Genomic DNA, 23561 nt, shown 5'->3' with positions numbered 1-23561 from the left:
ATGAAAACACTTCCTATCAGAACCTTCAGGACACAGCAAAAGTGGTGCTCAGAGCCCAATTTATACCAATAAATGCACACATCCAAAAAGAAGAAAGGGCCAAAATCAAAGAATTATCACTGCAACGTGAACAAATAGAGAGCAACAAAAGAAACCCACGGGCACCAGAAGAAAACAAATAATAAAAATTAGAGCTGAACTCAATGAAATAGAAAAAAGAAAAACAATTGAATTAACAAAACCAAAAGCTGGTTTTTTAAAAAACTCAACAAAATTGATAAACCACTGGCCAAAATGACAAAAGAAAAACAAGAGAGGAAGCAAATAACCCCAATAAGAAATGAGATGGGCAATATTATAACAGACCCAGCTGAAATTGAAAGAATCATATCAGATTACTATGAAAAACTGTACTCAAATAAATTTGAAAACCTAGAAGAAATGGATGAATTCCTGGAAACACATTACCTACCTAAACTAACACAAACAGAGGTAGAACAACTAAATAGACCCATAAGAAAAGAAAAATTGAAAAGGTAATCAAAAAACTCCCAACAAAAAAAAAAGCCCTGGTCCGGAAAGCTTCACTGCAGAGTTCTACCAAACTTTCAGCGTAGAGTTAACATCACTACTACTAAAGGTATTTCAGAGCATAGAAAAGGATGGAATACTCCCAAACTCATTCTATGAAGCCACCATATCCCTGATACCAAAACCAGATAAAGACACCACAAGAAAAGAAAATCATAGACCTATATCCCTCATGAATGTAGATGTAAAAATCCTCAACCAAATTCTAGCCAAAAGAATTCAACAACACATCAAAAAAATAATTCACCATGGCTAAGTGGGATTCATATCAGGTATGCAGGGATGGTTCAACATTAGAAAAACAATTAATGTAATCCACCACATAAATAAAACAAAAGACAGAATCCCATGATTTTATCAATTGATGCAGAAAAGACATTTGACAAAGTTCACTCATTCATGATAAAAACTCAGTAAAATAGGAATAGAAGGAAAATTCCTCAACATAATAAAGGGCATTTATACAAAGCCAACAGCCAGCATCACCCTAAATGGAGAGAGCATGAAAACATTCCCACTGAGATAGGGAACGAGACAAGGGTGCCCTTTATCACCACTCTTATTCAACAAGGCGCTGGAAGTCCTAGTCAGAGCAATTAGGCTAGATAAAGAAACAAAGGACATCCAGGTTGGCAAAGAAGAAGTATCTCTATTTGCAGATGACATGATCTTATACACAGAAAACCCTAAGGACTCCTCAAGAAAACTACTGAAACTAATAGAAGAGTCCAGCAAAGTATCAGGATACAAGATAAACATACAAAAATCAGTCGGATTCCTCTACACCAACAAAAAGAATATCGAAGAGGAAATCACCAAATCAATGCCATTTACAGCAGCCCCCAAGACGATAAAATACTTAGGAATAAATCCTACCAGAGATGTAAAAGACTTATACAAAGAAAACTACAGTACACTTCTGCAAGAAACCAAAAGAGAATTACATAAGTGGAAGAACATACCTTGCTCGTGGATAGGGAGACTTAACATTATAAAAATGTCTATTCTACCAAAAGCGATCTATACATTTAATGCAATTCCGATCCAAATCCCAACGACATCCTTTAATGAGATGGAGAAACAAATCGCCAACTTCATATGGAAGGGAAAGAGGCCCCGGATAAATAAGGCATTACTGAAAAGGAAGAACAAAGTGGGAGGCCTTACTTTACCTGATTTTAGAACCTATTATACCGTCACAGTAGTCAAAACAGCGTAGTACTGGTACAAAAACAGATACCTGGACCAATAGAACAGAATTGAGAATCCAGACATAAATCCATCCACATATGAGCTGTTGATTTTATCCATCCACATAGGAGCTGTTGATTTTTGACAAAGGCCCCAAAACAGTCTTTTTAACAAATGGTGCTGGCATAACTGGATATCCATCTGCAAAAAAATTAAACAAGACCCATACCTCACTCCATGCACAAAACTAACTCAAATGGATCCAAGACCTAAATATAAAATCTAAAACGATAAAGATCATGGAAGAAAAAATAGGGACAATATTAGGAGCCCTAATACATGGCATAAACAGTACACAAAACATTATAAAGAATGTAGAAGAAAAACTAGATAACTGGGAGCTCCTAAAAATCAAACACCTATGCTCATCCAAAGACTTCACCAAAAGAGTAAAAAGACTACCTACAGACTGGGAAAAACTTTTTAGCTATGACATTTCTGATCAGCACCTGATCTCTAAAATCTACATGATACTGCAAAAACTCAACTGCAAAAAGACAAAGAACCCAATTAAAAAATGGGCAAAAGATATGAATAGACACTTAACTAAAGAAGACATTCAGGTACCTAACAGATATATGAGGAAATGTTCACGATCATGAGCCATTAGAGAAATGCAGATCAAAACTACAATGAGATTTCATCTCACTCCAACAAGGCTGGCATTAATCCAAAAAAACACAGAGGAATAAATGTTGGAGAGGCTGTGGAGAGACTGGAACACTTATACACTGCTAGTGGGAATGTAAAATGGTACAACCACTTTGGAAATCGATTTGGCACGTCCTTAAAAAGCTAGAAATAGAACTACCATACGATCCAGCAATCCCACTCCTTGGAATATATCCTAGAGAAATAAGAGCCTTTACACGAACCGATATTCGCAGACCCACGTTTATTGCAGCACTATTTACAATAGCAAAAAGATGGAAGCAACCAAGGTGCACATCAATGGATGAATGGATAAATAAATTATGGTATATTCACACCATGGAATACTATGCATCCATAAAGAACAGGGAGGAATCTGTGAAACATTTCATAACATGGAGGAACCTGGAAGGCATTATGCTGAGTGAAATTAGTCAGTTGCAAAAGGGCAAATATTGTATAAGACCAATATTAGAGAAATATTATAAGAACTTGAGAAATAGTTTAAACTGAGATGAAAATATTCTTTTGTGGTTATGGGGGGGAGGGAGGGACGGTGGGAGAGGGGCATTCATTAATTATGTAACAGATAAGAACTACTTTAGATGAAGGGAAAGACAGCACAAAATACAGGGGAGGTCAGCATAATTGGGCTAAACCAAAAGCAAAGAAGTTTCCTGAATAAACTGAATGAAGGCCAGCGTAGCAGGGGCAGGGGTCTGGGGACCATGGTTTCAGGGGACATCCAAGTCAATTGGCATAATAAAATCTATTAAGAAAACATTCTGCATCCCACTTCGAAGAGTGGCGTCTGGGGTCTTAAATGCTAGCAAGCAGCCAGCTAAGATGCATCAATTGGTCTCAATCCACCTGGATCAAAGGAGAATGAAGAACACCAAGGATACAAGGCGATTCCAAGCCCAAGAGACAGAAAGGGCCACATGAACCAGAGACTACATTATCCTGAGGCCAGAAGAACTAGATGGTGCCCAGCTACAACCGATGACTGCCCTGATAGGGAACACAACAGAGAATCCCTGAGGGAGGAGGAAAGCAGTGGGGTGCAGACCTCAAATTCTCATAAGACCAGACTTAATGGTCTGACGAGACTAGAAGGACCCCAGTGGTCATGGCCCCCAGACCTTCTGTTGGCCCAGGACAAGAACCATTCCTGAAGCCAACTCTTCAGACAGGGATTGGACTGGACAATTTGTTGGATAGGGATCCTGGTGAGGAGTGAGCTTCTTGGATCACGTGGACACTTGAGACTATGTTGGCATCTCCTGCCTGGAGGGGAGATGAGAGGGTGGAGGGGGTTAGAAGCAGGTGAAATGGACACGAAAAGAGAGAGTAGAGGGAGAGAGCGGGCCATCTCATTAGGGGGAGAGTAATTGTGAGTGTGTAGTAAGGTGTATATGGGTTTTTGTGTGAGAGACTGACTTGATTTGTAATCTTTTACATAAATAACAATAAAAAATATTTAAAAAATGGGCAAAGGACGTGAACAGACACTTCACCAAAGAGGACGATCAAGAAGTCAATAAACACATGAAAAGATGCTCACTATCATTAGCCATTAGAGAGAGACAAATCAAAACTACAATGAGATACCATCTCTCCACCGCAAAAATGGCACTGATTAGGAAAAACAGAAAACAACAAATGCTCCGAGGTTGTGGTGCATATGCCATTTACTAATGAGACGTGAAACACAGGGATATGACACACCCTAGCACCGTCCAGGTCACTTGCAGACATGCTAACCCTAAACAAATAGCAGCAGCAGCAACAACAACAACTACAACAACGAACCCTGGGAAGAAGAGGTGACTTTGATTTCCAGAGTTGCCATATTATTGACAATGTCCAGTTTTCAACAAAAAATGACAAAACACACACACAAAAAAAAAAAATCAGGAAAGTATGGCACATATACAGGAAAAAAAGTAGTCAATAGAAACTGTTTTTGAGGGGACCCAGTTGCTGGACTTACTAAACTTCCAATCGGTTATCATAAATGTGTTCAAAGAACTAAACAAAACCATGTCTGAAGAATTAAAGGAAAATATGACAATGACGTCTTACCAAATTGAGACTATCAATAGAAATTATAAAAAGTACCAATTAAAAATTCTGATGTTTAAAAGCATAATACCTGAAATAAAAAAATTCACTACAGGGGCTCAAGAGCAGATCTGAGCTTGCAGATCTGAACTTGGAGACAGGTCAATTGAAATTCCCAATCTGAGGAGCAGAAAGAAAAAAAGAATGAAGAAGAAATGAACAGAGTGTTAGAGAATTATGGTACACCATCAAGTGTATAAACACACACATAATGAGAATCCCAGAAAGATATGAGGAAGAGAAAAGGGCAGGTAGGATACTGGGAGGAACAGTAGCTGAAAACTTCCCAAGCTCATTGAAAAATATTCCACATCAGAGGAGCTTGAGGAACACCAAGTATGATAAACTTCAAAGTGATCCACATCTAAACACATCATAATTTAACTGTTGAATGTCAAAGACGGAGAATTTTGAATCAGAAGAAAAAATGACTCATCACATAAAAGGAATGCTCAGGAAGAATAACAGCTGGTTTCTCATCAGAAACAATGTGTGGTGCAATGGGTTTCTCTTATATATGGTCTTTGTGGTCTTGGGTTTATAATTCTGCCAAAAATGATTCGTTGGGTCAGAGTCTTCCCTGTTATTGGTCTGTTTTACACACCTTGCAGGGACTGGTCGATTTTCTGTGCAAACGGTGGTGCGTAAAACCACCCAACAGGATTGAGAGACTTGTGGGGATTGGTCAATTTTGCCACAGAGGTTCAGGGCAAAACTCACTACAATCAAGAAGAGTCTGGAACAGAGCATGTCCTTTGGACTTGGGGTCTCTGCGTTGAGAACATCCTAGACTTTGAAGAAAGAGCTGTAACATTGAAGATGAAGAGACGGTGGGCTGGTTGGCCCATAGAGAGAGAGAGAGAGAAAGCGAGACAGGGACAGCTGTGGTGGGCTTGCCAGCTCACAGAGATAGGTGGCTGCAGTGGGCTTGCTGGCCCATGGAGAAAGGAAGTTGAGAGTCTTTGGGCAGGAGGCTAGCCAGTAGAGCTGGGTGCTTCTGGGCACTTGTCAGCAGAGCTAAAATAGCTGTAACAACTTGCCTGAGCACGGTAGAGGCCTACCCTGTGCCAGAGACCTAGAGATGCCCAGTGGCAGAAGGACCTGGGGAGAGGCCCAGCGGCACAACGGCCAAGAATGTCATGGCCAACAAGGGTGGTCTGGTCTGCCTGCCTGTACCACCAAGAGCAGCTGAGACAACTGTCTTGATTGGAAGCCGTCCTGATTGACAAACCGCATCCTGTCTCCTGAGTTGTTCCTGTTACTTCCAAGTTGATCCTGATCCCGAGCTCTAGCATGTTATTTCCCTAATAAACCACATAAGTGTGAGTATGGTCTGGGAGTTCTGTGTGGTCACTGAAATGAATTACCAAACCCAGCAGAGAAGTAGAGAGTGCTATGGGGATAACGGCTGCTCTCAGAAAGAGTGAAAAAGTTGGTGAGTAGACGTATGTCTCACCTCCACCTCATACGAACCAGCTTTGAGCTGATTCTGATTCTTATTGCTCAGGAATCTAGATTAATTCAGACACTAGACTATACGATGGAAGCCAAAAAGCAGTAGGATGACATTTTCAAAATGAAGGAAGAAAAAGACTATTAACCAAGACTTCTACATCTGGCAAAACTACCCTTCAAAAAACAATAGAGAAATTAAGATATTCCTGGATACAAACTGAGAAAATTCATCACTAGTGGACCTGACTTACAAAAAATCCTAATGGGAGGCCTTCAGGTGAAATGAACGGACACTAAATGGTAACTAGACATAAAGAGTGCCAACAAAGATAATTACATAAGCAAATATAAATGGCAGTATAAATTTATCATTATAGCTATTTTCTTCTATCAAGTTTAGACAACTGCATGAAGCAATAACTATAAAACTGTTAATGAGTTTACAATCTATAATTAGTAGGACAATAATAGCTCAAAAAAGAGAGAGAGAACAGAGCTATATTGGAACAAAGTTTCTGCATATTATTGAAACAAAGGTAATATTAACCTGAATTAGACTTTTAAATTCAAAGGCTAACTGTATTCCCCAGGGCAACCACTAAGAAAATAACTCAAAAATACTGTAAAGAAACAATAAAGGAATTAAAATGTTACACTATTTAACACAAAAGAAGGCATTAACAGAAGAATCAAGAAAAAAAAAAGACATAAGAAAAAAAGCAGCAAAATGGCATACATAAATCTTACCGTATGAATGATTACATTAAAGGTAAATGGATTAAATACTCCAATCGAAAATCAGAGATTAAAAAACTGGATTTTAAAAAATGATCAGACTATATACTATCTACAAGAGACATAATTTAGATTCAAAGTAGCAAACAGGTTAAAAGTAAAAGAATGGAAAAAGGTAAACACTAAGCAAACTGTACCCCAAAGCGAGCTGGATTGGCTATACTAATATCAGACATAACAGACTTTAAAATAAAAGTTGTTACTTGGAACAAAGAGGAATATTTTAAAAACAATGAAAAGGTCAGTTCAGCAAAAAAATATGACAATTATAAAAATATATGAAGTAAAATAGAGCCCCAAAATTCATGCAATAAAAATGGACAGACTGAATAAGAAATAGACACCTCTACAATAATATCTGGAGACACCAATACCCTATTTTCAATAATGGCTAGAACAAGCAGTCAGAACATTGATCAACAAGGAAATAGAAGACTTCAACAATATTACAAAGCAACCGGACCTAACAGATATCGATAGAACATTTCTATCCAACAGCAGCAGAATGCATGTTCTTATCCAAGGTACACGGAGCATTTTCCAGAAGAGGCCACATGCTAAGCCAAAAAACAAGCCTCAAATTGAAAAAAAAGAAATAAAACAAAGCATGAATGGATGTTCTCCAACCACAGTGGAATGAACTTAGAAATCAGTGAGAAGGAAATTTTGGAAATTCACAAATGTGTGAAATAACTAATGAGTCAAAGAAGAAATAATAAGAAAAATTAGAAAATACTCGGAGATGAATGAAAAAGAAAACACAACATATTAAAACCTATGGAATGCAGCTACAACAGTGCTCAGAGGGAAATTTACAGCAGTAAAATACTACAGAAGAAGGACGAGCTTAACTCAATAACTTAATCTCACATTCTAAGAAACTAGAAGAGAGAACTGAAGTCAAACAGAAGGAAATAATTAAGATTAGAGCAGAAATAAACAAAATGGAGACTAGAAAAATAGAGAAAATCAATGAAACCAAAAGTTGGTTCATTGAAATTATAGCAGACTGATAACCCAGTGTGGGCTGCCACAGGGTTCCCTGGGGTGTATGGGAAATACCAGTGGGCTGGGCCTGCCCAGAAGGGTGGAAACAGCCATTGCCTTCATCTGCTCGCCACACTGCTCAGTGGGCTCGGACTCTGTGCCAGGTGTGGTTCTGGATCACAGAGGTAACGAGATGACCTACAGCCAAGTGCAACAGACCCTGACTGATCACAGCACTAGAGAAGATGAAATAAACTAAGCCCGGTGGGCCAGGGGCTCAGAGCGGACCCTTAGAGGCAGACCATCTGATCGGGGCCCGTCTGCACAAGAGGGGCAACTTGGCCCTTGGAAAGTCAAGAAGGGTGTGGTGTGTGCGGGAACCAGAGAGGGACCCAGGTGTGTGGGTGGAAGGGAGGCCGGAGGGGCTGTTCAGGACACATACGCCAGGAAGGCTTAGGAGTTGGGGCTCTTCTGTGGGCACTGTGGAGCCGAGGTGGAGTTTGCAGAGGGACATAGCACAATTGGAGCTGGGAAGTGGATTAGGAAGAAGGAGGCTGCGACAGTGAAGATGATATATCCAGCAATAGCGTGAGATGTAGGTATAGGGACACTGCCCCTGGTGGGCTAGTGGAGCGGACAGCCTCCTGGCTGTGGGAAATGAGAGACAATCTTGAGCTAGAGGATAACAGGACATTCAGAGCCCGGTACCCCCACCAAAGTCTGGGAAGGAGTTCCAGATTGGTAGGCTGGAGTGAGCACTTAAGAGGTGGGATGTGGGGACGGAGGGGATTGGGAAGTCATTTACTCAGTGTGGCTGTAGTCTTCCAGGCACTAGGAGAGAGGACTGGGGAGAATGGTAGAGGGCTCTGAATGTGAAGCCAAGTTCACAGCAACACTTCATGCATTGTGAGGGAAGGGGCGGGAAGAAGAGCTGGCCAAGTGGAGGGGAGGACAACACGCAGGTGCAGGCCCTAGCAGCCAGGAGGTGGCACTGAGAGGCTGCAGGACATCGCTGTCAGCTGCTCTGAGGGCCCAGGTGTGTAAGAGGCAGGAGCAAGGCTGGTGCGTGGGCTGAAAGGAGGGGTCCGCAGAAGGGAAGGGAAGGGTGTGGGGGAGCATGACAGTGGGTAAGATCCCGAAGGCAGAGCAGGCTCCTTCTGACCCTGAGGCCAGAAGGAAGGACGAGGGAGGGCAGGAGAGTGCCAGAGGCACGTGGGGAAGATGTGGCAGCAGGAGTGGGTGCACATGGAGGGTCTTAGAGACCAAACAGTCTGTCCTTGTCCCCTCTCGGGCCTTCAACAAGTGACTTAACGCTCTGCTCATGTGCCACGCTTCTTACTCCAAGTCTCAGTCTTTGGCAGCAATGCAAAGTTAAAGAAAATGAAGCTGCCAGCAGACCCCCCCACAGAACACTGAACAGCAAAGCACCGGAAACATCCCCCAGAAACAAAGAAATCAGATGGGTGTCTTCAGAGTTCAGAGCCAGGACACTGCCCTCTGCCCTCCAGTCTGAAATCCCCCTCTGCCAATTGGCCCCTGCTCACTGACCTCAGGCTCCTAGGCACCTGGGACCCACAACTGCTCCACTGGCAACGTTGCCTCGCACATGATATGTGATCAATCCAGCATATGATTTCCCAAACACACCCTGCTGGTAGCAATCCCTTCCCAGGTCCACACTGCCCCCCTGCAGCTCTGCATAAAGGGCAGGCTTTGGATGGGGACAGCGAGGAGGGCCAAGGGGACTCGGATGCTGGACATACATTTGCTATGCTCAGTATGGGATTACAGGTTTATTATTTGAGCTTTTCTACTTTCTCCAGTACACTCTTAAAACAGGGACAATGTGGTCAAATACTCTGTTGTAAAAGTGTTGATTCAGAAATAGCCAATAATAAAATTGATAAGAACAGCTCTTGCCTTAGGAAAATGTAAATTATACCAATGAATAATGGACTCTCCTTTGACCTGTTCTAAAACACACACACAGACAGAGACACACACACCCCCTTGGGAACAGAAGTACTGTGTCACTGCTGTGGCAACTCAATCAGTTTAATTAATGCTTAAAGCAGTAAACTTCAAAGTGTGTCCAAAGATCTGGTGCCTGATACGTTTTACGAAAAGTAGGCTCCCCACCCAGGCCAAGGTTTGGAGACTGAGCCTGCAATTCATCACACTCTTGGAGATACACAACTGCACCGAGAAGGTAAAGGTGCTGAGAAGTCTTGTAGTGAAAAGCCTTCCAAAATTTGATAACTCATAACTTCTAAGGTTATTTGACCAAGAAACTCCTCCTCCTATTTATTGCAGAACTCACTTTGAACACTGGTTCAAACTGTCTACCACCTAGCCACGTTGGGCACATGGGCTTAAACTGGTTGACAACATTTAAACATATGGAGATTTTATATTAAAAAACCAAATGTCTGCCTTCGCTTGAATACACAGAAGACCCAGCTGCACTGGTCCTCTTCTTCCTGCCTGATACCATAGTGCTCGCCAACCCCTCTTGCCCCAGGCTTGCTCAGCTTTGCTAATTCCCATGGGCTGCAGGACTTATCTGCGCTTCAGACTGAGGCCAGCTGCTCTCAGGGTGGAGGGTGGAGGTAAGCTGGGCAACTCTCCTACACCAGGATTGGTGTAGCCAGCCAGCTGGCCCTGGGGGTTCACAGCCTAGAAGACAAGCCCAAGGAAGGACATGCCCTTGGCTCCCTTCTAAGACTGCTGGATGAGTTTAGAAAAATGGGGGTATTGAATCCAGTGGTAGAATTCTTGCCTTCCATGCTAGAGGCCCAGGTTTGATTCTTGGCGAACGCACCTCACACACAGCCACCACTCATCCATCAGAAGAGGCTTTCGTGAAGAGGTTTCAGTGGAGCTTCCAGACTAAGATAGACTAGGAAAAAAGACCTGGCAGTCTACTTGTGAAAATCTGCCAGTGGAAACCTTATGTATCCTAACAGTTCAATTCCCAGTCAGTCATGGGGTTGGCATAGGACCGGATAACTCAAGGCAGCTACCACCACCACCAACATGTACCTTCCCAAACTAACGCCTTGTAAATCCAACCTTGCCTGGGGCGCGGGCTCCACCACTGCCACGTTTACTGAGGAGGGGTCAGGAAAGACCAAAGTGCTCTCTCTACTCCTGTTCTTCCCACTGAAACCCTTTCCCTCTGATTTGGGGCTGTGTTTTGCCTTCGGTGAGGATGCAACAAGCCCTTGCCCTCTGAGTCCTGTTACTGCCCTGACTGCAGAGCACTGCAGACACTATCTTTCTCAGTTTCCACTCTACAAAAGAGAAGCCCACAAGCAAAAATTTTTTTTTTCCTTTTTTAAACAAAAGCTAAGAAAACCGCTGCTTTGGGACAATGAGAACCATGTGGCTATTCACAGTTCCCATTTGATTTCAGATGAGAAGAAGCTCAATCACAAATGCTACCTTGTGGTGGATTAATTGGGCTCTATTTTCCTTCATGTGTCTATCAGTTTGTCATACTGTGGGGGCTTGTGTGTTGCTGTGATGCTGGAAACCATGCCACCAGTGTTCAGACACCAGCAGGGTCACCCGTGGTGGACACGTTTCAGCTGAGCTTCCAGACTAAGACGGACAAGGAAGGACCCGGCAGTCTACATCTGAAAAGAATTAGCTGGTGAAAACCTTATGAATAGCAGCAGAACACTGTCTGACATAGTGCTGGAAGATGAGCCCCCAGGTTGGAAGGCACTCAGAAGATGACCGGGGAAGAGCTGCCTCCTCAAAGTAGACTCAACCTTAAGGACATGGATGGAGTCAAGCTTTTGGAACCTTCATGTGCTGATGTGGCATGACTCAAAATGAGAAGAAACAGCTGCAAATATCCATTAATAATCGGAACCTGGAATGTATGAATCTAGGAAAATTGGAAATTGTCAAAATTGAAAATGGAATGCATAAACATCAATATCCTAGGCATTAGTGAGCTGAAATGGACTGGCATTGGACATTTTGAATCAGACAATCATATAGTCTACTACACCAAGAATGACAACTTGAAGAGGAATGGTGTTGCATTCATCATCAGAAAGAACATTTCAAGATCTATCCTGAAATACAACACTATAAATGACAGGATAATATCCATACGCCTACAAGGAAGACCAGTTAATACAACTATTACTCAAATTTATGCACCAACCACTAGGGCCAAAGATGAAGAAATAGAAGATTTTTATCAGCTGCTGCAGTCTGAAATTGATCGAACATGCAATCAAGACGCATTGATAATTACTGGCGATTGGAACGTGAAAGTTGGAAACAAAGAAGAAGGATCAGTAGTTGGAAAATATGGCCTTGGTGATAGAAAGAATGCCGGAGATCGAATGATAGAATTTTGCAAGACCAATGACTTCTTCATTGCAAATACCGTTTTTCACGAACGTAAACAGCAACTATACACATGGACCTTGCCTGATGGAACACACAGGAATCAAATCGACTACATCTGTGGAAAAAGACGATGGAAAAGCTCATCATCAGTCAAAATAAGGCCAGGGGCCGAAGGTGGAACAGACCACCAATTGCTCATATGCAACTTCAAGATGAAACTGAAGAAAGTTAGAACAAGTCCACAAGAGCCAAAGTATGACCTTAAATATATCCCACCTGAATTTAGAAACCATCTCAAGAACAGGTTTGATTCGTTTAACACTAATGACCGAAGACCAGGTGAGTTGTGGAATGACATCAAGGATATCACACATGAAGAAAGTGAGAGGTCACTGAAAAGACAAGAAAGAAAGAAAAGACCAAAATGGATGTCGGAAGAGACTCTGAAACTTGTTCTTGAACGTCGAGCAGCTAAAGCAAAAGGAAGAAATGATGAAGTAAAAGAACTGAACAGAAGATTTCAAAGGGCAGCTTGAGAAGACAAAGTAAAGTCCTATTATGACATGTGCAAAGAGCTGGAGATAGAAAGCCAAAAGGGAAGAGCACGCTCGGCTTGAGCTGAAAGAAATGAAGAAAAAATTCAAACCTCAAGTCGCAATAGTGAAGGATTCTATGGGGGGGAAATATTAAACGACACCGGACGCATCAAAAGAAGATGGAAGGAATGCACAGAGTCATTGTACCAAAAAGAATTGGTCAGCATTCAACCATTTCAAGAGGTGGCATATGATCAGGCACCGATGGTACTGAAGGAAGAAGTCCAAGCTGCTCTGAAGGCATTGGCGAAAAACAAGGCTCCAGGAACTGACGGAATATCAATTGAGATGTTTCAACAAATAGATGAAGCCCTGGAAGCGCTCACTCATCTACACCAAGAAATTTGAAAGACAGCTACCGGGCCAACTTACTGGAAGAGATCCATATTTATGCCCATCCCCAAGAAATGTGATTCAACCAAATTCAGAAATTATCGAACAATATTATTAATATCACATGCATGCAAAATTTTCCTGAAGATCATTCAAAAGCGGCTGCAGCAGTGTATCATCAGGGAACTGCCAGAAATTCAGGCCTGATTCAAAGGGGATGTGGAATCAGGGATATCATTGCTGATGTCAGATGGATCCTGGCTGAAAGCAAAGAATACTAGAAAGATGTTTACCTGTGTTTTATGGACTATGCAAAGGCATTCAACTGCGTGGATCATAACAAATTATGGATAACATTGCGAAGACCAGGAATTCTAGAACACTTAATTGTGCTCATAAGGAACCTGTACATAGATCAAGAAGCAGTTGTTTAGACAGAACAGGGGGATACTGCATGGTTTAAAGTCAGGAAAGATGTGCTTCAGGGTTGTATTCTTCCATTATACCTATTCAATCTGTATGTTGGCAGATAATCTGAGAAGCTGGACTACATGAAGAAGAATAGGGCATCAAGATTGGAGGAAAACTCATTAACAACCTGTATTATGCAGATGACACAACTTTGCTTGCTGAAAGTGAAGAGGACTTGAAACATTTACTAATGAAGATCAAAGACCACAGCTTTCAGTATGGATTATACCTCAACATAAAGAAAACCAAAATCCTCACAACTGGACCAATGAGCAACATCATGATAAATGGAGGAAAGATTGAGGTGGCCAAGGATTTCATTTTACTTGGATCCACAATCAACACCTGAATGGAAGCAGCAGTCAAGAAATCAAAAGATGCATTGTATTGGGCAAATCTGCTGCAAAAGGCCTCTTTAAAGTGTTGAAGAGCAAAGATGTCACCTTGAAAACCAAGTTGCCCCTGACCCAAGCCATAGTATTTTCAGTTGTCCCATATGCATGGAAAGCTGGACAATGAATAAGGAAGACTGAAGAACTGACACCTTTGAATTGTGGTGTTGGTGAAGAATATTGAATATACCATGGACTGCCAAAAGAACGAACAAATATGTCTTGAAAGCACAATCTGAATGCTCCTTAGAAGCAAGGATGGCGAGACTACGTCTTACATATACTTTGGACATGTTGTCAGCAGGGATCAGTCCCTGGAAAAGGACATCATGCTTGGTGAAGTACAGGGTCAGGGAAGAAGAGGAAGATCCTCAATGAGATGAACTGACACAGTGGCTGCAACAATGGGCTCAACGATCGTGGGCATGGTGCAGGACTGAGCAGTGTTTCATTCTGGGGTAGGTATGGTCGCTGTGAGTAGGAACCGACTCAAGGGCACCAAACAACAAGAACATTCTTCCTTCTTTCTATGCCTCCTGCTTTAATGTAAGCTCCTGCTTAGTTTTTTTTTCATTCTTAATATTATTATATGGAAGTCCCTGGGTGGTGCAGTTAAGCACTCAACTAATAACCAAAGGGCTTGAACCCACCCAGAAGTGCCTCAAAAGAAAGGCCTGGAAATGTGCTTCCAAAAGATCACGGCCTTGAAAGCCTTGTGGAGTGCGGTTCTCTGCACACAGAGCGCTGACGGGTTGCCAGGAATCGGAATTCACTTGATGGCAACCGGGTTTTTTTCCCCCCTCTTTTTTTTTCTTTTTTCTTCCTTCTATGCCTTCTGCTTTAGCGTATTGCCTTGTCTAGCTTTTTTGTGTTTAATTATTATGTAAAGCGACCTCAAATCCTTTGTGAAAAAAATCTGCACATGTGTGGCCTTGTTATCACCGGACAAGAGCCCTTCACGCTGCTTCACGGCCACCCATACCTTTTCTACATCTTGGACCCAGAACATACTTTTCAGAGAAACAGGGGCCTGGCACCATTTCTGGTAAAGCCAGCGCTGACATTATGGCTTACAGGAGGGGCTTCCCAATTTACTTGGTCAAAGGAACCACTCAGGGGAGCGCCTTAAAAACACAGCTTCCCAGCCCTGTCCCACAGCCTGATTCCACAGGTCAGAATCGGGGCCCAGGAGCCTGCATGTTTGGCAAGTGTGGCAGGTGAATGTTGGCATCTGGCGAGTTTGGGACATGCTGCAGTCAAAGGGACTCGCCACTATGTTTTCGACAGTCGATAAAAACCGTTTCGGTGAGTCAAGGGTTAAGTCGGAAGAGCCACTGCTCGAAGGAGGCCGGGCTTTAAAAGCCGCCCGCAGAGCCGCCAACGTCCTAAGCATATTTCTCGGCTTGGGCCCTCTCCAAGCCTGCTGCATTCCACAAGCAGCTCCCCTCGCAGGTTCTGCCGCGACTTTTGGAAAACTCTAAGTCCCGGCCCCGCGGTCCAAGTGTGACAGGAGGGGGCGAGGAGAATGAACGGCCCGTCTCCCGGCGGTTAAGCCGCAGAGGCGGCGGCGGGCTCCGACCCGCTCCTTCTGCGGAGGACCTGCGGGGCCGGGCAGCTGTGCCGCGCCGGCCGGGGGGTGGGCGCCCGGGACCCGCTCCCGAGCCCGGACGGTGGACGCTCACCCTCCCTTCTCCCCTCTCCACCCGGGCCCGACCCCGGCCAGGCTCAAGGGAGAGGAGCCCCCCGGACGCTCACTCCGCGCCTCGAGCCTGCGGCGGCGCCCACTCCCAGGTTCGGAGCCTCTGAACAGGACCAGCCGCGCCGGAGCCTCTTCCGAAGTTACGGCAGGTGCCGGGGAGCTACCCGCTACGTCCCGAGGCTGGCCGGCCGCCCCAACACGGTCAGGAAGCGGCCGAGGGGCGCACCCCGAGCCCGCGCAGAGTCTCGAGCCGCGCGGCGCACGTGCGCACCGGACTCACCCTTGGGCGCTCGCAGGTGTCCCCGCCAGTCCTTGCAGCAGCACAGCCCCATGGCCCCGCGAAGCCCGCCGCCGGCGGCTCGGATGCTCCGCTGCGCTCCCCGACGGTGCCTGCCGACACCCCCGGGCGGGTGGCCGAGGTCGGGCCCGCGCGCAGGGCCAAGCGGGGCGCGGCGCGCGCACTGCGCCCACGGGCAGCCTGTCCGCGGGTCCCTCGCCCTCAGGTCCCCGGCGAGACGGACGGCCCCGCTCCCTCCAGGCCCCGAGCCGCAGGCATCCCGCGGCTGGGCAGACCCTGCTAATCAACTGGAGAACGCGCAGATCGCTTTTATCTCCGCGCGCCGGGGCGGCCCCGCGCGGGTCCCGGCCCTCCGGGCGCCCTCCCCGCCCGCGGCCCGTTACTCTCGCAGGGCGCAAAGCTGCGCGCTCGCCGGGCGGCCGCCAGGGGGCTCTGTCGAGCCGGCGCCGCCACCCGTCTCCCTCCTCCGGCTCCTGGAGCCCCCGAGAACCCCCGGGAGCCCCCGGGGGCCCGTGACGCCGGAGGGGGTGGCGACGGCGGCCCCTCTGCTCAGACAGGGAGGAAGAGGGGGCTTCGCTGTGGACCGGAGGGGCCCCACCGTCCCCAGCACCATCTTCTGAGCAGTCACCCTATGAGGGTGTGCTCCAGGTATGCTCTTCAGCTCACCTGAACTCTGAGTAGCAGGTAAAGGGTGTTTGCCCAGGCTGGGCTCCCTAGGGGCTGCACGACCGTGGGCAAATCACTTCCCTCTGAGACTCCCTCCTCACCTGAAAAGTGAGGGAAATGACACCGTTTCGAATTCTCACAAATTAAAGGTTTGACAATATCAAGTTATTTAAATGTTCTGTGCTCAGTTTCCCCGTCTACGAAATGGCGAGGATAGTAGGAACGGCCTCAGTGGACCACCGAGAGGATTAAATGAGTTATACACATAAAGGGATACATGCCCCATAAATGTGAGCCGTCACCATCAGCTGTTGCGAGGGTTTGGTGCAAGCGCTGGGAGGTGACAGGGAGCTACTTACCGAAACTAACACTGTCACCAAGCAAGCCCATTTCTCAGTATTTCCAGCTGCCGCCGAGATGATTCTGACTCAGAGCGACCACGTCAGAGGAGAACTACTCGGCCGGGTTTTCGGTCGGTGATTTTTCAGGAGCGGATTACCACGCCCTTCTTCCAAGGCACCTCTGGGTGGACTTGAACCTCCCACCTTTCAGTCAGCAGCTTCCTTAACTGTTGGCACCGTGCCCCGCCCCGGGCTCCCTTTTTCAGTGTGCACCTACAGAAATGCTTGCTCACACGCCTGGGAAGCTGCACAAGACTACTGATTGCGACATTTTAACTGCAAAGAATTGGAACCACCACCATGTTCATCGGTAAAAAAAAAAAAAAAAAAAAAGCTGTCATATACACCAGCGTTTTAATAAAATGTAATACGATATAAAAGAAGGCAGTTGAGCTGAATGTCTGAGATTTACAGATTGATGCCACTGATGTAAAACTAAAACCAAACTAGTTGATTCTGACCCATGGCGACCCGCGTGTGTCGGGGCAGAGCCATGCTCCGTAGGGTTTTCAGTGGACCCGTGTGTGTCGGGGCAGAGCCATCCTCTCTAGGGTTTTCAGTGGACCCGCGTGTGTCGGGGCAGAGCCATCCTCTCTAGGGTTTTCAGTGGACCCGTGTGTGTCGGGGCAGAGCCATTGTCTCTAGGGTTTTCAGTGGACCCGCGTGTGTCAGGGCAGAGCCATGCTCTGTAGGGTTTTCAGTGGACCCACGTGTGTCGGGGCAGAGCCATGCTCTGTAGGGTTTCCAGTGGACCCGCGTGTGTCGGGGCAGAGCCATGCTCTGTAGGGTTTTCAGTGGACCCGTGTGTGTCGGGGCAGAGCCATGCTCTGTAGGGTTTTCAGTGGACCCGCGTGTGTTGGGGCAGAGCCATGCTCTGTAGGGTTTTCAGTGGACCCACATGTGTTGGGGCAGAGCTGTGCTCCCTAGGGTTTTCAGTGGCTGATTTTTCAGAAGCAGATCACCAGGCTTTCCCCTCCCCCTACCTCAGGGGTCCCGGGGTGGATTCAAACCAACAAATCTTTCAGTCAGCAGCCGAGCACTTAACCCTCTCCACCACCTGTGGCCTATACCACACACCCACATATTTCCACAGGATTTCTTGGGTTATCAAAACCAAAACCCGAACCCACTGCCATGGAGTTGATTCTGACTCATAGCGACCCTACAGGACAGAATAGAGCTGCCCCATTGGGCTCTTGGGGTAAAAAATCCAACAAGTATTTCCTGAATGCTAACTCTATGCCAGGCACTGTTCTAGGTGCTCGGACCTAAAAAGACATATGGGAAGAAAACAGGACATCAAGCGTGGTTTCCTTTTGGGAGAGGATGGGAGACAAGAATGGGTTGAAAGGAGGTGTCAAGGGACTTTAGCTTTTTATAATGCTCTTAAGTTTCTTAAAAGAAAGGTGTATTCATGGATTATTATGTAATTAAAGATAAGTAAACAACCAATAGAAAGAAATTATTTCAAACGTCTGGGGTTCTTAATATAAGGTTCTTTCTTATACCTCCGGTTCCTAGAACCTGGTCAGCACGGGTGCAGGGCTGTGGGTCAGCCTCTGATGGCCCTGGATTGGCTAGGATCCTCTGCCTTCCTCCCCATGGCCATGCCATCTTGGGAGAAGAGCAGCAGTCCAGGGCGGAGCGGCAGTGGGGCCAAGCCAGCAGCAGAGGCTGCCTGAGCACACAGCAGAAGAGTTAAAAGGGGGGGCGGGGGGGTGAGGAAAGAATGAATTAGAGCAGAGAAGAGGCTTTCCCAGGAGCTAAGTCTTCATTCAAAGGAGAGATTAACAGCAGTGGGGCCTATGTCTGACCCCCTCTCCTTCAACCCTCCAAAAAGACTGGGGTGAGGCTTCCCAGAGAGAGGAGGGCTGTCCTGCACTAGATCCAGAAAGCTGTTTTACTGCAGGACACGCAGGCTGGGGGTGGGGGGGGGGCGGGGGGGTAGGGGGGTGGGAAGGCAGGTTGCAAAGAGAGAGTGACTGAGAAAAGACAGAGGGACCTGGCTTCTGGTTGCTGCCAAGTCATTTTAAACCATTTTAGCACCAGGCAAGATCACTTAGTCACAGCAGGCTTAATGAGGCCCCAGGAATTCCAAGCTGGAGCTCCCTGGCATTCAAGGAGAGCATCTGCGGGGAGGGAGCCCCCAGGGGATTGTCCAGTGGCCAACTCCTACATTTGGAAAGCAAGATTTAAAAGAAAACATCACAGCAACCATTGCAGGCTGCTTGTTTATCTTTCCAAGAGGAAGTAGCAAAGCAGGATAGTTTCAAACAAGCCTATTGTAGAGGGTCAGCGTCCCCATTGAACCATTCAAACATATTTTGGAATACTCGACTTTTCAAAGTGGCTTTAAACATCAGCTCCCAGGACAGTTCAGCAGACTAAAAGCTAAGCAAGAGCTTCGAGCATTATTGCCTCCGGTTTCACACACACTGATTCTGGATTATACATTGTACTTCTGAGTTGTCTTGTTGTGTGTATTATTCCTCAAGGGAAAAGGAAAATAACATCCACTATGTGTACCTGGTGGCACAGTGGTTAAGAGCTACGGCTGCTAACAAAAGGTCAGCAGTTGGAATCCACCAGGTGCTCCTCGGAAACTCTAGGGGGCAGTTCTACTCTGTCCTGTAGGGTCACTATGAGTCGGAATCGACTTGACGGCAACGGGTTTGGTTTTTTTGGTATGTGCTACCTACTACGTGTCCGAAAATTCACAAATGTTATTGTTTCACTTAAACCACAGGACACAACCCCATGAGGCAAATGCCATTAGATTCAATTTACAGAGGAAGAAACTAAAGTTCGGGGAAGTGAAAGGACTTGCCAAGTTCAACAAGGTGATAAGTGGCAGAGACAAGATGGATGGTTGGATGCATGGGTGTGTAGACGGGTGGACGGATGGGTGTGTAGACAGGTGGATGGATGGGTGTGTAGACGGGTGGATGTGTGGACGGGTGGACTGGTGGATGGATGGGTGTGTAGACAGGTGGATGTGTGGACGGGTGGATGGATGGGTGGATGGATGGGTGTGTAGACGGGTGGATGTGTGGACGGGTGGACTGGTGGATGGATGGGTGTGTAGACAGGTGGATGTGTGGACGGGTGGATGGATGGGTGGATGGATGGGTGTGTAGACGGGTGGATGGATGGGTGTGTAGATGGGTGGACGGATGGGTGTGTAGACAGGTGGACGGATGGGTGTGTAGACAGGTGGATGTGGGGACGGGTGGACTGGTGGATGGATGGGTGTGTAGACGGGTGGATGTGTGGACGGGTGGATGGATGGGTGGATGGAGAGATGGATGGATGGGTGGGCGGGGGGAGTGTGGGTGAATAGTTGGGTGCATAGATGATTGGATAAATGGATGTTTCCCCATTTAGGCTTAGAGTCATAAGTTGCACTATGGAAGTCACTATGGAAAAACATATAGTGAGCATGGAATTTGCCGGAAAAATCAAACTCCCTGAACCTTGTTCTGCCTTCAAAACTGATCATGACCCCAAATTTTCATATATTAAGCCAAAACGTTAGGATCATTGAGTACTGCCTGGGTCCAGCTGAGCTCTAACTGCCGCACTCCAGGCGAGTGACCGGGGCGGGGGCGGGGGCAGGGAGTAGAGGTCTCTGGGGCCTCTTCCTGAGTTGGGACAGCAGACCTAGAATGAGGGGTGGGTATCCTAGTGAGTGCAATGGACTCTGGGAGGAGGGTTGGATGCCAGCTTTGGAGAAAGGTTCTGTGGGGCTAGGCTACCCCCACCCACCCAGTGCTCTACCTCCTGCTGCTTTACTCCATTCCTGTGGGAGACCCAAGGTTTGAGAGTGAGAAGATGGGGCTGGTCCCTAGGAAGGCTGCCACTGCTGGTTCCAGACATGCCCCAGGCCATGCAGGGTTTTTATTTTTTTAGGATACTCAGGGCCTCATCTTCATAGACCCTCTCTGCAAGAGCCTGGATTGCCCCCTCTCCAGATGTGCCCAAGGCATCCCCACAGTGCCAACTCAAGGTGTGAGCTCAGCCCAGGGCAGTTCAGGGGAAGGGCAGAAATGGGAACAGACCATCTTGGTCACAAGTGTAGCTTTGGGGCTATGATGATCTCATTCATTCATTCATTCACTCATTCATTTGTGTATCAAATGATGACTAAACATGCTGAATACCTGAGCCAGAGCCCAAGGATGGGCTCTAGAGAGTGAAGTCGGGCCTGAAAGTGGGAGTTGAGCAGGGGGAAAAGCTAAGGAGCAGAAGGCCTAAGCCAGGTGGGAGATGCAAGGACCCAGTACAGCAGTTCAGAGAAGCTGAAGGTGAGGCGGCAGTGAGCTAACCTGGGTGCTCACACTCTTGTGTGGTCCTCTCCCTGCCTGGGACCTGCCTTCACCCACACGAGGGGACAGAGTGACCCTGGGCTGGTTCTGAGTCTAAATCTAAGAAAGTTTGGCAGCTTCTGCTTTTGTCTTCCAGGGAAAGCCAGTCCTTGCTGAGAAGTGGGACCGTCCTGAGACTGCAATGCTGTGTGAGGCCCACCCCTCAGTGAAAGAGGCCACATGGAAGACTAAGGTCCTTGTCAGCCTATGAGGGAGGCCTCTGGCTGTGGACACTCCAACTCCAGTTGAGCTGCCCCAGCCAATATCACGTAGAGCAGAGACCAGCTGTCCCAAATGGCAGAACGGGGAGCAAATAAATAAAAATTTTGTTATTTCAAGCCACAAAGCTTTGGGGTAGTTTGTTATGCAGTAAAAGGTAACACTAATACATATTAGGGAGAAAAGCAGACTACTACTTTCCTCTCACCATAGTTCTGATCTGTGTTAGGAGTCGGGCAGAAGTTCAGCTTGTACACACTACATGTACACGTGCACAAAGTTACAGACTTCCTGGGACTAGAAGGGACTCTTCACATTTTATGGGAAATCTGAGGTCCAGAAAGGCTAGGCCCAGCACTGCAAGGGGCACTAATGATGAGTCGGGGCTAACCCCAGGCAGCTCCAGTTTTTGGTCTGGGCCCGGCAGGGCATGGCCAGCTGGGTTCCCCAGTTTGGGTCAGTGGGCCTTCGGCTGCAAGTGGGACACTGTTCATGGCAGGAGTGTGTCTGCAGCTCCAAATTCCCACAAAGAAAGACAAGGGGAATCATTGCAGAGAAATTCCTGGGCCACATTTTTCTTGCTGTTCATGTGGCCTGAAGCCATTGAACTTGGCTGGACTGCCCAGGGAGGGATTTTACAAAGGCCTTTGTCCTGTCCTCCAAAGTCTCACCCCCACCCCTGTCCTACCTTTTCTTTCTTTCTTCCCTCCCCCACCCCAGGAGAAATGCAGCTTGGGAAAGGGCCAGAGGCCATGGCCCAGCCCGGCCCTGGCCAGTTGGTGGACTGACGGGGCAGCAGAGAGGCAGGGCACTTCCTGGCTGTGGAGGCCGCAGGCTTTCCATGCCCTAGAGGGAGGTGGGAGGCAGGAGGATACTGCTTCAGTACTTCAGTAAGAAGAGTAAGGTGTATTGAGCACCTACTGTATGCTGAGCACTGTTCTGAGCATCCTACATATGTTAACTCATTAATCCTCACAAGAGCCCTATTATAATCTCCATTTTACAGAATGGGAAATGGAGGCACAGAACGGTTATGGACTTACCTAGGGTCCCACAGCTGGTAAGTGGAAGAGAGGGGATGTGACCGGAGGTGTCTGCTTCCAGTGTGACTCTTACCTCTCACTCTCCCACAGCTCAGCATTCCACTTATAGACACAGCCCTGATGGTGTGTCTGTAAAGTCGGAGCAACAATTTCTTTTACAAAGCATTTGCATTGATATGGCTTGCAGGTCTTTGAGGGGCTCCCAGCACCTGACATGCCACAGAATATGAGACCTTCCCCCACAGGTGGGGCCCACCAAGTGTCTGGTCCTCTGAGCTGGGGCCCAGCACTGTGACCAGGGAGGTACTTAGTACTCTGATTCCTCACCATGACCGCTGCTGCTGACAGTGCAGGGACAGACCAGTCGCCAAGGGAGTCTTCACGGTGGGCCAGCCCTGGGCTTGGTGTTTTCCGTATACGCGGCATTGACACGACAACCCTGAGAGTGAGTGTTGATAACCTCGTTTCATGGATTAGGAAATTGGGCATATCATTCTTGCCTTCCACGCCAGATACTGGGTTTGATTCCAGGTCAATGCGCCTCACGTGTAGCCACCATCCGTCAGTGGAGGTTTGCATGTTGCTACGATGCTGAACAGGTTTCAGCAGAGCTTCCAAACTAATATAGACTAGGAAGAAAGGCCTGGTGATCTACTGCTGAAAATCAGCCAATGAAAACCCTACAGATCCCAGTGGTTGGATACACAACTGATTAGAGAAATGGTGTAGAAGCGGGCAGTGTTTTGTTCTGTCGTGCGTGGGGTCATCATCAGACAGGGCTGACTGATGGCCGCTAACAACAATTTATACTTGCAGCTGTAACAAACGACTCCAAAACCTCAATGCTTCACCCC

General features: G+C 46.7%; 1 protein-coding gene and 1 long non-coding RNA gene across 5 annotated transcripts in view; one reads left to right on the top strand and one right to left on the bottom strand.

Moving 5' to 3' along the window:
* Positions 1 to 16095, bottom strand: part of ARHGAP22 (Rho GTPase activating protein 22) — a 113068-nt gene extending 96973 nt beyond the window's left edge. Inside the window, exon 1 of one of the 2 annotated variants that reach the window (XM_064269873.1) lies at positions 15997 to 16095. In XM_064269873.1, the coding sequence (XP_064125943.1) occupies positions 15997 to 16048 (52 nt within the window). In that variant the 5' untranslated portion in view covers positions 16049 to 16095. The remainder of the gene's footprint in view (positions 1 to 15996) is intronic. The other variant, XM_064269872.1, reaches the window with a different exon arrangement.
* Positions 16096 to 16437: 342 nt separating this feature from the next.
* Positions 16438 to 23114, top strand: LOC135227952 (uncharacterized). Of its 3 annotated transcripts, XR_010318154.1 has the most exons (4): positions 16438 to 17391; positions 19828 to 19921; positions 20991 to 21087; positions 21543 to 23114. It is a non-coding gene; the product is annotated as an uncharacterized LOC135227952 (long non-coding RNA). The 3 variants fall into 3 exon arrangements; XR_010318153.1 differs by lacking the exon at positions 20991 to 21087 and having other exon boundaries at positions 16439 to 17391; positions 21543 to 23111; XR_010318155.1 differs by lacking the exons at positions 20991 to 21087; positions 21543 to 23114 and adding an exon at positions 20466 to 20981 and having other exon boundaries at positions 16439 to 17391.
* The last annotated feature ends 447 nt before the right edge of the window (positions 23115 to 23561 follow it).

This window comes from Loxodonta africana, chromosome 16 (genome assembly GCF_030014295.1).
Source record: "Loxodonta africana isolate mLoxAfr1 chromosome 16, mLoxAfr1.hap2, whole genome shotgun sequence".
Classification (NCBI taxonomy): domain Eukaryota; kingdom Metazoa; phylum Chordata; class Mammalia; order Proboscidea; family Elephantidae; genus Loxodonta; species Loxodonta africana.
This window is presented reverse-complemented; position numbering and strand designations above follow the sequence as displayed.